This window comes from Gossypium hirsutum, chromosome A10 (genome assembly GCF_007990345.1).
Source record: "Gossypium hirsutum isolate 1008001.06 chromosome A10, Gossypium_hirsutum_v2.1, whole genome shotgun sequence".
Lineage (NCBI taxonomy): Eukaryota > Viridiplantae > Streptophyta > Magnoliopsida > Malvales > Malvaceae > Gossypium > Gossypium hirsutum.
In genome coordinates, this window is record NC_053433.1 from 111,521,182 (window position 1) to 111,534,331 (window position 13,150).

Sequence of the window (13,150 nt, forward strand, 5' to 3'; positions counted from 1 at the left end):
TAGTATATTAACTTATTGTATTCACCAGGGGTAAACTGTCCAATGCGTTTAAAAATATAAAATTCGGCAGGCATCTGGCAGCTTCTGAGATTACCCAGCTACTCTTTCTTTCCTCAGCACCCCCAATTTTTGTTTCACTTCCTCTTTTTCTCAGCCCATTGATTTTATTCTCTTTCTGATCAAACCTTCCACCTCTTCAAATGGCAGGTAAAAAGTTTTCAATTTTTCATTCATTTTCCCTCTTATTTTAACACAAAAGCTCTCTTCTTTTGGTTAATTACATATCTCTTGATTAATAATTTTTTATGGGAATTTGATGCTATCTTGTTATTTGAGTAAATATGGATGAACCCTTGTTAGTTTATGCCTTATATCTTACATTTGTTTAGTCATTGAATTAATCTTTACTATGTTTCTGAAATTTGGGTTTGATTAAAATATTCAACTTTTTTTTAAATTTGGATTTGTTGTTGATAATTATTAATGAATTATAATTGAGTTCCTGCTTCTGATTTGCTTAATAGTTAAATAAGTTCAATAGTGATGGCTGGTTTGTGATTCTTGCTTTTGCCTAAGTTCCCCTTTTTTTATACTTGCTTAGAGGCCGCCACATTTCTTCTTCTTGTCTTTTTTTTTTATTCTCCCATTTATTGGGGTGGGCTGTTAAAAGAATATGAACTTTTAAGTGAATAAAAAAAAATGAATAGAAAAAAGAATGGATACACTAACAGGAATGAAAATTTTGATTTTATTGAATAATAATAGTTAATGATGAGGTTAACTAAATACTAAAGCAAGTTAAAGGAACACAGTTGGTGAAAATTATGGGTTCTGATTGGAGTTGAAGATTGATAATGATGTAGATGACTCTGAGCTATTAATGAAGAGTTTACCCTTGTGTAAATCTGATAAAATTGCAAATTTCATGCAGCATTGTCAGGGAAGGTTGTTCAAAATGTTTTTATTGCACAGTTCTACCAACAGAATAGGCAGTTCGGGACCCAATATCAAAGGGACATTTGTGTCCCTTATATGCGCGCCTTGCCTCCTTTTCATGGAGGGAAGTTAGCATGGACTAGCAACTCCTCCATGCAAATGCGCAAACTACTGAAATATCAGAATGGTTTTGTTAACCGAAGAACTTTTTACTGCAACGGTCCGTTCAAGTCTCTCTATTTGGTTCATATCAAATACAACAATATGTGTGTTAAATGAAATAAAAGACTAAATTTCTTTTTGTTGTCACCATTCATCGGATTGGCATTGTATTTATCTTTTTGGTTATCAGGGTAGATTCCATTTGTAGGATGTTATAACAACTTTGAAATTTTCTCTTTGTATGGTCCATTGAAATTTAAAAGATATCTATCTTCTGAAGTGTTGTATTTTCCTTTGAAACTTTTACTGCAGCTGCTTCATCTGCTACTGCAATACCATCTCTGGACAAAGTCGATTTTCTGAAGCTTCAGAATGGCAGGTGAGAAGTCCATCCATTGCACCATGCATTTAAACTTATAACTTTCTTAATTTATATTTTAGCATGACTGTTCCTCAACAAGTAGTCCGCATATATTATATTCTTCTCTCCTTGGATTATCTGATCTTAACTGCATTTCAAGTCTATTACTCATGTCTTTTGGATTAATTTTAAAACAAATTTTCTGTGGCTTTTGATCCTATTGAATGGTGGCTGTGTATCCTGTTTATTAACAGTTTAGCAGTAGGATGTATAAGATGACCTGATAGGATAAATTCCTGGTGGACTTGTTATGATATACATACTTTATCCACTGGTCCTAACAGTACAAGTAAGCTTTCTCTTTTTAGGCAGTGCTGCCACTTTAGTTTACAGGTCTTTAGTATTGTAATGGAACCAAAATGCCTTTTTATTGTTTTTATTGTTTTTAATTTTTTTTAACTGTTTTTCTATGGTGATCAAGGATTGCTTCTTCATTCATTCCCTTAATGATCATACAGTGATATTAGAGGTGTGGCTGTTTCTGGTGTTGAGGGAGAACCTGTGAGCCTTACTGAGCCAGTTACAGAAGCAATAGCTGCTGGTTTTGCTGCATGGTTGTTAGATAAGAAAAAGGTTGATGCATCTCGAAAGTTGAGAGTTTCCATTGGTCATGATTCTCGTATATCTGCACAGAAATTACAGGTATTTCCCTTACCTTAGTATTCAGTGTAATGTAGTGTAATAGTTTATATGAATCTTATCCGCCTGCTATCTGTAGATTTTACATTGTTCCTGTTTGAAAAGTATTTTTCAAGTCGTGGGAACTTCTTATTGTTACTTCTATCATCAACCATGACATATGTGGTAACCCTTGCCTATTTAGTATGATGCTACTTATAGTTGAACTCTGTGGCAAAGCTTTCGCATATAACTTTGATAGTTATTTTCAAATTTTATATATAAAGAGTAAGAAACAAAAATTTCAGTTTCATTGGGGATAGTATTTACATTTCTCAGGGCCAGTTCTATGCAAAAATGTGTAATCTGATTTAATAAATATTCAAAAACAGGGAGTGTATGAATGCTCTTTTTGACTTATATTACTAGAATCATTAATGCTACAGAAAATTTTGTGCCTTTGAACAAATTTGTTTGGCTTTTCAGGATGCTGTTTCTCGAGGCATTGCTAGTGCAGGACTTGATGTTGTTCAATATGGGTGAGTTACAGTGTTCTATTTTAATGTTAATCTAATAATTGGATGACATAAATACTTAACGGTCTGTCATGGAATGGTTAATGGGTCTAAGCATGTGTAATCCAGTTTGAAATTACAAGTCTCAACCAAGTTCTAGGGTTGGAGATTTAGATTCTTGATTTCTTGTTGGAGACAGGCAGGATTTATGACATGTTCAAAGTGAACAGTTTACCTGAACTTTTTAAGCTTGTCTTAAATTGTAGTTTTAGGATGAGAAAAGTAATTCCGGTCAGCTTCTCTACTAGCTGTCTGAGCTTGTTTTGGTTTCAATGTAGAGTATTTGGCAACCTATTTTGAGGTCAAACAAATCAAACTATGGCTATAATTCAGGTGCTTCCTTTCTGAATACATGCAAGCAGTTTTATCGATTGATGTAGTTCGTAGTTTATAGTTTTTCTATTAACTATTATGAACTCTAGAACTAGTCTTAGTGAGTATATTATTGAGAATTAATTCATGTCTTTTTTTCCTTTTTGCAGTTTAGCATCTACACCGGCAATGTTTAATAGTACACTTACAGAAGACGAGGCAATCTTATGTCCAGCTGATGGGGCCATTATGATAACAGGTAGTTTATCACTATGCTCTTCTGTGGATAGCCGATACCATCCTTGAACATGTAAAAGGTTCAGCAATGGAGTGTCGTAATCATTATATTTGATGAACTATATCGTGAAAACAGGATTTTTAAATTTTAAATTGGAATACTTTTCAAAGTTAATTTGTTTCCTAATAAACTTTTATATTGTGAACAGCTAGTCACCTACCTTATAACAGGAATGGGTTCAAGTTCTTCACGAGTGACGGAGGTCTTGGGAAAAATGACATAAAAGACATCTTGGAACGTGCTGCGAGTATATACAGTAATTTCCTTGCCAAAGGTTACTCAGTAAAGGCTTCTGAATCAGTTAAAAAGGTTGACTATATGGCCGTTTATACATCTGATCTTGTGAAGGCAGTCCGAAAGGCTGCTGGGAATATAGGTAATAGCTTCCTGAATTTAAATGATTAATTATCGATCTTTCTTTCTTTCTTCGTCATTGGAAGTGCAATATAAGCCAAGCTGCATGTCTTTACTTTATCACGAAGGTCGTATAATATATTATCAGAACTAATAAGGTTCTTTAACTTTATCTCACTAATCGTTGTTTGGTGTTATCAACTATTAGAGAAGCCATTGGAAGGATTCCACATTGTTGTTGATGCAGGAAATGGTGCAGGAGGGTTTTTTGCAGTAGGTTTTCTTGAGTCCATCAACTGCGTATCTTTATTTTTTTATTGATATTATTCTGACTGCAATATGTTTCCTGGGTCGGTTCTGAGCTATCTATTCTAATTGCTTTTCCCAGGCAAAAGTACTCGAGCCTCTTGGTGCCATCACTTCTGGTAGTCAGTTCTTGGAGCCAGACGGTATCTTTTTTTCCTGGAAACTATCCCATATTTTAATTTTGTATTTACATATTAATAGTATAAGTGATATGTGGTTATGGGATCAGGTATGTTTCCAAATCATATTCCAAACCCTGAGGATAAGGCTGCGATGAAAGCTATTACACAAGCAGTTCTAGACAACAAGGCCAACTTGGGGATCATCTTTGATACAGATGTAGATAGGTAATAGGTTCACTACCTATATGTCGGCTTTATCAAAGCTTTTTATTTTTCCTCTCTCATAAGCATTTTCTTAAAGGTCTGCTGCTGTGGATTCTACCGGACGTGAACTCAATCGAAATCGCTTGATTGCTTTAATGTCCGCCATTGTTCTTGAGGAAGTAAGATTTTTTCTGAATCTACATTTTCAACACCCCCTTTATAAACAAGTGGAAGTTTTAAAATTTCTTTTCCAATGCCGTTTTCCTCTTACATTTAATCTCCTCATCTTGTTCCCTTCAGCATCCAGGAACGACCATCGTTACGGACAGTGTGACTTCAGACGGGCTTACTTCATTCATTGAAAAGAAACTTGGTACGACACAAACGGAATTGACATGTATGTACTTGCTTTGCCAACAAAATGATAGTCTCAATTTCTTTTAGGGGGAAAGCACCATAGATTCAAAAGAGGCTATAAGAATGTCATTGACGAGGCGATTCGATTGGTAAGTTTCATATTCATTTACCTTAGCTTTTCAATATTTATATCAGTTATAGTTCTGCTGGTAGAGTGCTATCGAAAGAAGTGAATGGGATATCAACAACTTATATCAGTGTAGTTCCGCTGGTAGAGTGCTATCTAAATAAGTGAATGGGCTATCAACAACTTATATCAGTTATAATTCTGCTAGTAGAGTGCTATCGAAATAAGTGGATGGAATATCAACAACTTAGCATGAATTATTTTGCCCGATCACTAGTGCTGATCATTAGGCCATTGCCATTTACAAATGTAGATATACTTTAATCGACAGATTGATGCTGACTATTTTCCGACATTAGTCATTGATGAAATTCTTTATTTGTTTTCATCCTTTGGAACCTTCCTTCTTAATCATGTTATCATTCGGTACCGAAGATCCTTGTCACCTATTTACACCATGGCCCATCATCTCGTCGAACTTTCAGTTCTTTCTTACCTGTACTGAAGTAAAATAATTGCTGACAGAACTCTATCGGAGAGGAATCACATCTAGCTATAGAAACCAGTGGCCATGGAGCTCTTAAAGAGAATCACTGGCTTGATGATGGGGCATACTTGATGGTAAGCTGTTTAATTTTATGTTGCAGAGAAGCCTATTCTTGCATGTATTAGGTTGGCCCATATATATCAATGAAAACATTGACTTAATATACAGCATCGACTTGTCCATCTCATACAATTCCATTTGACCTTCTGCTGAGTGCAGGTCAAACTCCTAAATAAACTTGCTTCAGCAAGGGCTTCCGGCAAAGGTGTTGGAAGCAAAGTTTTAACCGATCTGGTCGAGGGTCTGGAGGAACCAGCTATTGCTGTGGAGCTGCGACTAAAGATTAATCAGAATCATCCCGATCTTAAAGGACGGTATGGTGCACTATATTGCTCTGATCTTTTTATGTCCGCATAATTTCTGTTAAAGTTGCTGACTGTTAGAAACTCACAGATCCTTCCGGGAATACGGAGAAGCAGTGCTGCAACACTTGGGAAACTCCATTGCTTCAAACCCCAAGCTTCAGAAAGCAACTGTGAACTATGAAGGGGTAACTAGAAGTTAGATATAGGCTTTCTTTCACCACCTTACGGAAACAGGTTTTTCCTAACTCCCTTTGAAAACAGGTTCGAGTTTCCGGGTTCGGAGGGTGGTTTCTCCTTAGGCTTTCACTTCATGATCCCGTCCTCCCTCTTAACATCGAGGTATGAATGTAGTATGCAAAGAATTTCATAAGTTGTCATAAGCATTGTAATTAACTGATTCGATACTAATATAAACAACACGTGTTGTAGGCGCCAAGCCATGAAGATGCAGTGAAACTCGGACTCGAAGTATCTGCTGCAGTGAAGGAATTTCAAGCATTGGACACATCTGCTTTAGACAAATTTGTCCAACCTTAATGACACTGAATGGCTCGTGCCTTTCAGCATTTGAGTATTGTGTTCCAATGGCTGCCTCTTTTGCTTTGAGCTGGCTTGCTAGTGTAATAATTGTAGTTTTGAGGAAGTTTCTTTGTATATTTTTTTTTGGAGAGAGGGGGGAGGGGGGGGGGTGATGTTACTTGAAAACAATAATAGAGATAAGTCTGAAGATATATATATGTATATCCAATCTTAACAGCAATATCCATGGTTTTACTTGCACCTACGTTGTTTTGTTTCTCTATATTATCCAATATTAATATTATATATTTATAATTACGTTTAAATAATATTTATTTAGCATTCGGATATTTGGGTGAAATACATTTTTAAGTATCTTTACTTTTTTTTAATAAATAATTGAAGTTTAATTGATAATTGTGAAATAACTTACCCTCATAAATTATATGACCTTCTAAAAAAAAACTTATATGAATTTAAAATAATAAAAATAATATCAACTTTCAATTCAACTTCTTTTTTATATATAGCATTTGCCAAGTGTCCCCCAATCTAATTTAATAGAAGTTGGATATCAATTGGACTCTAATTATTAAATTAAAAAATTAAAAATTAAAAATAAATACAGTAAATTTCAAATGTTATCGAATGTAGGGACATGGAACAAAATGAGACCAACATTTAAGAAAAGTAGAGCCCTACATGAAATCAAATTTTCCTTAATAATCTTTCAACTTTAATTATTCCACTTAATTAAATAATAATGACGCTAAAGTAAACTATTAACCCTAATTATTCTAACTCTTTATGTTAATTAAATAAATAAAATTAATTAATAATAACAACAAAGTAAAATATAAAATTTAGAGTTTAGTATTATTTTGAGGTTGATTAGAGATACAAAAACTAATGGTATTTAATTTGGGGTTGATTGATGTACGATGTACAGGCTCAATTTTGGGCCCAAAATCCCCAAACCCAAACTAAACAAATAACCTAGCCCAACCCAAAACAATTACAGCCCAAAAAACCTTAACACAAAAAATAAACCCTAGCCCCCCAAACTGCTGCTGCCTCTGCCATCAGTCCCATCCCGCCGCCCCAGTCACATCTCCTGCAAGCACCGCCACTGTGCCACCGCCCACTTGTACCTGCAGCATTAAAAGGGAAAGAGCAATGCGCAGAGAAGAAGATCTGAAAAAATAGGCTATAAAAGCCACAATGCGGATCGGGTGTAAGGGTTGGATTTTTAGGCTCTTAATTTTCATTCCATTCGAAATATATCAAGGAGATTAACAATCAAAAAGGCTTTGTAACACAAACACGAACTTGCAACACAGAATTTCGAAGACCGATCTAAAGGTCTATCTACTGTTTTTTTTTATTTATTATTTTGCCCTTTCTTTTACTCTTTCTTTGAACATTATTAGCACATATTATTTATGTTTATTAAAACAACATGCATCATTAAATAAATATATAAAACAAGAAAAAAATTGAAAATTTTATACCTGAGGTGATTTCCGGCCACCGTGTACGGTGGCCGGAGCGACGGGGACACGGCGGCGCTCGGCCTGCACCTCGCCGGCTTCTGGGCCGACAGACTGAGAGAGGGAGAGAGGATTTGGGTTTTTTTTGAAGGAGAAGAGAGGAGAAATGAAAAAAATAAAAAAAACAAATGTCTTATATAGGCCGGCAAAACGCACCGTTTTGCCCGGCCATTTTAAAACCCAGAAACGGCGCCGTTTAGGCGCGACCCGAAGACCCGACCCGTCTTACCTGGGATCCGCGAGTTTTTGCTCTTAAGGGCTAATTCCATGCCCAGTCCTTTCGCTTTTTATATGTTTTGCAATCAGGTTTTAATTTCTTTTAAATTGGCCCTGAAATTTATAGCGTTCGTGATCCGATCCTCCCTTCTGCAACGTCGTTTTAAGGACTCGGGAAAATTTCCCTTTTGTCCCTCCACAGTCGCGCGCATTTTCAAATTAGTCCATTTATCCTTTATTATTTTTTAAATCGGCCCCAAAACTTCGTTTTGTTTCGAATTCAGTCCCTTTTTCATATTAAATACGATTTTTTTTTGTATTATTTTTTCCCTTCTTTTTATTTTTAATATTATTTATCATTTTAGTTATTATTCTTATTGTTATTATTAGCATGTTTATAATATTATTTAGTAATCTTTTTATTTTCCATTTAACACTTATATATATATATTTTATGTATATGTTTATAGTTTTTATATATTATTATTCCCAATGTATATTTCATGTATACGCACTTAAATACTATACACAGATATGTTATATCTATTTTTGCTCCCATTATATTTGATAATAATATTAGTGTATGTATTATTATATGTGTATATATCTTTAACCTATACATATACATCTACATTTATATATTATTATTATTAATTTTTGGTATTATTGTTTTGTTAATGCATTTGTATATATGCATCCTTTTAATATATATATATAATACTCCATATTATGCACACGTATATTAATATTATGTCATGCATATCATATATATTATGTACATATATATTGTAAATATCATATTGTTTGTACATTCTATTATGTATATTTTTCTAACTATTATGTACTCATTTCATATATATCTCGTATATTTTTTATATCATATATATTTTTTTGTCTCTATTATTATATATATTTTAATACCATATGTATTATTATCATTTTATACTATTGCTATTATTATTGTTTTCGTCATCATTGTCATTTTTCTTTTGTCATGTTTTATGCATCTTTATTTATTTATTCATGTATTCGATGGTTTTATTCTCTTCATGCATTTGTTTATATTTACACATTACTAGGCCTGCTATTATTTCATTTTTATATAATTGCTCACATTATTATTTTTGATATCGTCACACTCATTATTATACATTATTATTAATACCAAAATTTGCTTTTATAAATCACGTTATATTTTGTCACTCAATATATTCAAACAATTCTTTCATAAAAGCAATATCCTGTATTAGGTAATTCGAGATAATCGTGCTCTAACTTACTGGGTTTCGACTTTTCTCATTTAACCTAAATAACGGAATATATTCTTTTTAAATCACTATACGAGTTTTGAAAAATGCTTATTCTCGAAGATGTGAAGTGTTGTGCCCTAACTTACCGGGTATGACATTTTGTCATCTCGAAATAAAAATTTGTTTTGGAATAAAGGCAATATTCGGTGTTTGAGAATTCGAGAAAACGTGCCCTAACTTACTGGGTTTCGATTTCTCTCGTTTACTCTAAATAATCGAATACCCTTTTAATAAAATACACAGATTTTATAAAAGACAAGCTCGCTCTCGAAGATTCAAGACGTTGTGTCCTAACTCACTGAATATGACATTTCATATTTTGAGACGAAAAGGTCTTTAATATTTAAGCATTTTCTTTACAAAGAGGGATCATATTTCAAAAGTCTTCCAAGTTTTCAATCTTCGGCACTAAGACACTAATTAATCAACTAGGTACCAATTTTGGGCGTATCGAGGGTGCTAATCCTTCCTCATGCGTAACCGACCCCCGAACCTGTTTTCTTGATTTGCGTAGACCAAAGTTGTTTTTTTAAATAAATCAAGTTATTTATTAAAAACAACCACTGTAACGAGGTGACCCGATCACACCTAGTAAAAAAAGGATCAGTGGCGACTCCCCTTTTTTTTGTGTTCATTTTCAAAATCCAAGTCGATTCCCGTTTTTCAAAAAAATGGTTACGACATATGATATTACTGATAAAGTCTAAACAAATGCAATGCAATAATGTCTTGAAAAATAACATTTAACGGTATCCTAATCCATATTAAACTCATATAAGATGTATAAATAATTGTATAACACTAACATTGTTGGATTAAACTATTACTTTCCTAGCAAGTAACGGATTAGGAAACGATCCCTATAAAAAAAACCCCTATTTACCACTTCATCCAAGTCATCTAAATTAGAATATTACGAAAATCTTTCACCATGGCAGACACCATGAGATTCATCATCATGCATGCATTGCTTGCATTATGGGCACTTATTGTTGCACTGATTATGATACTTATGGCTATCCTTTGTTTTCGCAAGGATTCTTCCAACCGAGATCATGAAATTGGGGTAACCAACTATCCGATAGCTGAACAGGGCATGCAAGGACCGCCATTGCAGAAGCACGAAGAAGCTTCAAGGCCGATCATGGTCGGGACCGTTGTTCAGTACAAGAATGAAGAAGGAACTGAATCTCGTTGCACCGAGTGTGTCATATGCTTAGAAGAGTTCAAAGATGGAGACTCTTGTAGGGTTCTTACAAACTGCAACCATCTGTATCATCAACTTTGCATAGATGAATGGCTGGTTAAGAACTCGCATTGCCCCCTTTGTCGTGGTTCGACCATGTGACCATGTATTTTTTATTATTTTCATGTATTTATCCGGACATGAGTATGAGGATATGATTACTCTTTAAATATAGAAATTCATTTAGAAAAGATTAAACGTATCTATAACCGACACTCACAGATAATAAATACAGTACCTACAAATATTTGAAGCGAATCCCATCATGTTCAAAATATATACAACTAATTTCAGACATCCTACATATTTGCATCTTTGATGAGTTTTATCCGATTCTCTTTTTCAATGTTTGTGAAAGAATTTATGCAATGGTAGTAGGGGTGTTTAGAAGCTTCATCATGAAGTTGAACTTCACATCGGGTGCGGTTTCGGCTGGGGCCAGTTTGCTCCTTCCGGCACCTTAATGCATCTGAAACCCTGGTCTTTGTACAGTTTTGTTGCACCGGGGTTGTTCAAATCGCAGTGCAATGCAACGGCACGGAAGCCCTAGCTCTTTGCTTGAGCTTCAGCCTTGGCTATGAGCCTTTTAGCTATTCCCTTACGATGGAATCTCTCCCGAACCGCAACATTTGATATGTATGCAATTCCAGTCCTGTGATAAAGATGCTCAAGTGTGTTATTTAATAATCACAAGATTACTAATTAGAGTACTTTCTGCATGTAAAGAGTCAACTTCAATGAACAAAACAATAAACACCGATATATAATGGTAAGAACGTCCAGCAGGTCTAATCCTACCATAATTGCTTAAAACTGGAACTCTATCATCTGCAGAACACCAATACATGAGATCTTGAATTAAGAACTATCTTCAGCCCTCTTAACTCGAGGTGATATATAAGGCCCCAAGTTAAGAACTGTGACTTGACAGGGGTTCATGCCTTCTCACCTCACTGTCCGTTTTTCAGCCCTCTCACAATCGTTTGCCGGTATATTTTCTGTCCTAGCCAGAAAACTCTGATTACTTTCACTAAATAAGATTAATGGAGAAAGGAGGTTTAAATGAGTTCTCTTATCCCCATAGGCTTTACCATGCATCAATAGTCAGATAGAACCATTCTTCAATAATGAACCTCTGGCCTTGTGCCGGAAATTTAGTTTCAAGACACCGACACCAGGGATCCTTACCAACTATTGATTGTATGTATGTTACCAAATGAAAATATCGAGAACGGTAAGACAACATAATTTATGTAGAAACTTTGCTAGGTTCACTCGGACTTTCATTGCTTATGAGCTGAAAAAGAAAAACTTAGTACAAAAAGAACCGATTAAAATGGAGAAAACCTGTCTTTTTCCATTCCTGGCATTTTGGTATGAAAGGGTAGACAAAGGGTTTGGTTTAGCAAACAAGGTTGGACTAAAATAGTCTGCTAATGGTCCTGAAAGCCTTATTTCGAAATAGAACACACTGTTCATAAGTTGTTAATGGATTCCAAAGACAGGACATGTAAGTTGTTTATTGATAACATTAATGGGGTGACATGCAAAATGTAAATTAAAGAAACAAAGACAAAGCTATGGTAAATTTGATGAGCTGCATTTACGCAAACATAAAACTGAAAATTTTCAGGCTGTCATTTTGCATCCTAAGTAGTTAATTTTTAACGAAATTTCTTATAGAGTAAGTTTCAAGTGGCATGTCAGTATGAGCAGCCAATAATTACACTCACCTTCTCCGTCGAAGTTTAATTTTTAACGAAATTTCTTATAGAGTAAGTTTCAAGTGGCATGTCAGTATGAGCAGCCAATAATTACACTCACCTTCTCCGTCGAAGTGGTCCTTTTCTAGGAAGAAAATCAGCAATGGTATCGATAGTTAATATACCAGTCACATACCCTTTATTAAGACTGAATTTTCCATCGAAACATCCGATGTTGAAATCTTCAGTTCCAAATAAAAACGTATCACCAACTGAACCACCAACGACAGCTACCAAACAAGTTCTCCGGTAACCAGGAGAAATAGAGAATCCAGATAGCATCCCCACCATTCTATCAACTCGTAGCACGAAATCCAAAGGGAAGGAATATTCGGGGAAGAACGAGCTGCAGTGAGTCTCAGCTACTTCCCAACAATCCTCTAACCGTGCCTCCCGAACAACAATCTCGGGAGACACAGTCGGAAAGAGATCGACAACTTGAGTAGCTCTACATGCTCCTACAAACAAATATAATCCACCTTTCTCAACAAAAATGACCTCTAATCATAGCAATTTCACTTTTATGATTCTTTTTATCCATATAATAGACAATCAAACATGAAATACCTGTTGAATGTCTAGCCAAAAAAAGAAATAAACCCGGATTCCATCACTACCAACCTTCCATAAAAAAGGAATCATTCATAACTTCCATAAAAGAGGACACTTACCGTCAAAGCAAATTGGCAAATTCATAGCAAAGAACAAAAAATACCCAAATCCAATAACTTCATGTACAACTAAATTCACACGTAGACAAATGCCAAAAACCAATTTTTGTATTGAAAAGAAAAAGAAAGGAATAATCTTTGACATGGGTTATATCCATATTCATAAAAAAA

The 13,150-nt window shown here is 34.7% G+C and overlaps 3 protein-coding genes and 1 long non-coding RNA gene across 5 annotated transcripts; 2 read left to right on the top strand and 2 right to left on the bottom strand.

Moving 5' to 3' along the window:
- The first annotated feature begins 55 nt into the window (after positions 1-55).
- LOC121207724 (phosphomannomutase/phosphoglucomutase) lies at positions 56-6,538 on the top strand. 2 transcript variants are annotated; one of them, XM_041078092.1, is made up of 18 exons: positions 60-207; positions 932-1,156; positions 1,411-1,477; positions 1,978-2,161; positions 2,624-2,676; positions 3,195-3,283; positions 3,471-3,698; positions 3,885-3,949; positions 4,065-4,125; positions 4,212-4,329; positions 4,406-4,487; positions 4,609-4,681; positions 4,753-4,814; positions 5,318-5,413; positions 5,559-5,713; positions 5,793-5,889; positions 5,966-6,043; positions 6,134-6,538. In XM_041078092.1, exons 1-18 carry the CDS (start codon positions 201-203, stop codon positions 6,239-6,241), a joined length of 1,848 nt encoding a protein of 615 aa, XP_040934026.1. In that variant the 5' UTR covers positions 60-200; the 3' UTR covers positions 6,242-6,538. The 2 variants fall into 2 exon arrangements, with proteins under 2 accessions (XP_040934027.1, XP_040934026.1); XM_041078093.1 differs by lacking the exon at positions 932-1,156 and having other exon boundaries at positions 56-207.
- A 535-nt stretch (positions 6,539-7,073) lies between these two features.
- LOC121207725 (uncharacterized) lies at positions 7,074-7,987 on the bottom strand. The gene is made up of 2 exons (XR_005902842.1): positions 7,735-7,987; positions 7,074-7,374 (listed from the first exon to the last, which is right to left on the bottom strand). It is a non-coding gene; the product is annotated as an uncharacterized lncRNA (long non-coding RNA).
- A 2,243-nt stretch (positions 7,988-10,230) lies between these two features.
- On the top strand, positions 10,231-10,647 carry LOC121208102 (RING-H2 finger protein ATL73). The gene has a single exon (XM_041078603.1). The coding sequence runs from the start codon at positions 10,231-10,233 to the stop codon at positions 10,645-10,647; it is 417 nt and encodes a 138-aa protein (XP_040934537.1).
- A 444-nt stretch (positions 10,648-11,091) lies between these two features.
- LOC121208104 (uncharacterized) lies at positions 11,092-12,954 on the bottom strand. Its single transcript, XM_041078604.1, has 4 exons — positions 12,930-12,954; positions 12,370-12,766; positions 11,495-11,575; positions 11,092-11,197 (listed from the first exon to the last, which is right to left on the bottom strand). Exons 1-4 carry the CDS (start codon positions 12,952-12,954, stop codon positions 11,092-11,094), a joined length of 609 nt encoding a protein of 202 aa, XP_040934538.1.
- Positions 12,955-13,150: the final 196 nt, after the last annotated feature.

Excerpts from the sequence above, each read along its gene's own strand:
- LOC121208104 (XM_041078604.1), bottom strand. The coding sequence starts at position 12,954 with ATGAATGATTCCTTTTTTATGGAAG. Across the intron at positions 12,767-12,929 it reads TGATTCCTTTTTTATGGAAG|GAGCATGTAGAGCTACTCAA; the intron begins GTTGGTAGTGAT and ends ATTTGTTTGTAG. Across the intron at positions 11,198-11,494 it reads GCTGAAAAACGGACAGTGAG|GACTGGAATTGCATACATAT; the intron begins GTGAGAAGGCAT and ends TCTTTATCACAG.
- LOC121208102 (XM_041078603.1), top strand. The coding sequence starts at position 10,231 with ATGGCAGACACCATGAGATTCATCATCATGCATGCATTGCTTGCATTA.
- LOC121207724 (XM_041078092.1), top strand. Across the intron at positions 2,677-3,194 it reads CTTGATGTTGTTCAATATGG|TTTAGCATCTACACCGGCAA; the intron begins GTGAGTTACAGT and ends TCCTTTTTGCAG. Across the intron at positions 6,044-6,133 it reads TCCTCCCTCTTAACATCGAG|GCGCCAAGCCATGAAGATGC; the intron begins GTATGAATGTAG and ends CACGTGTTGTAG.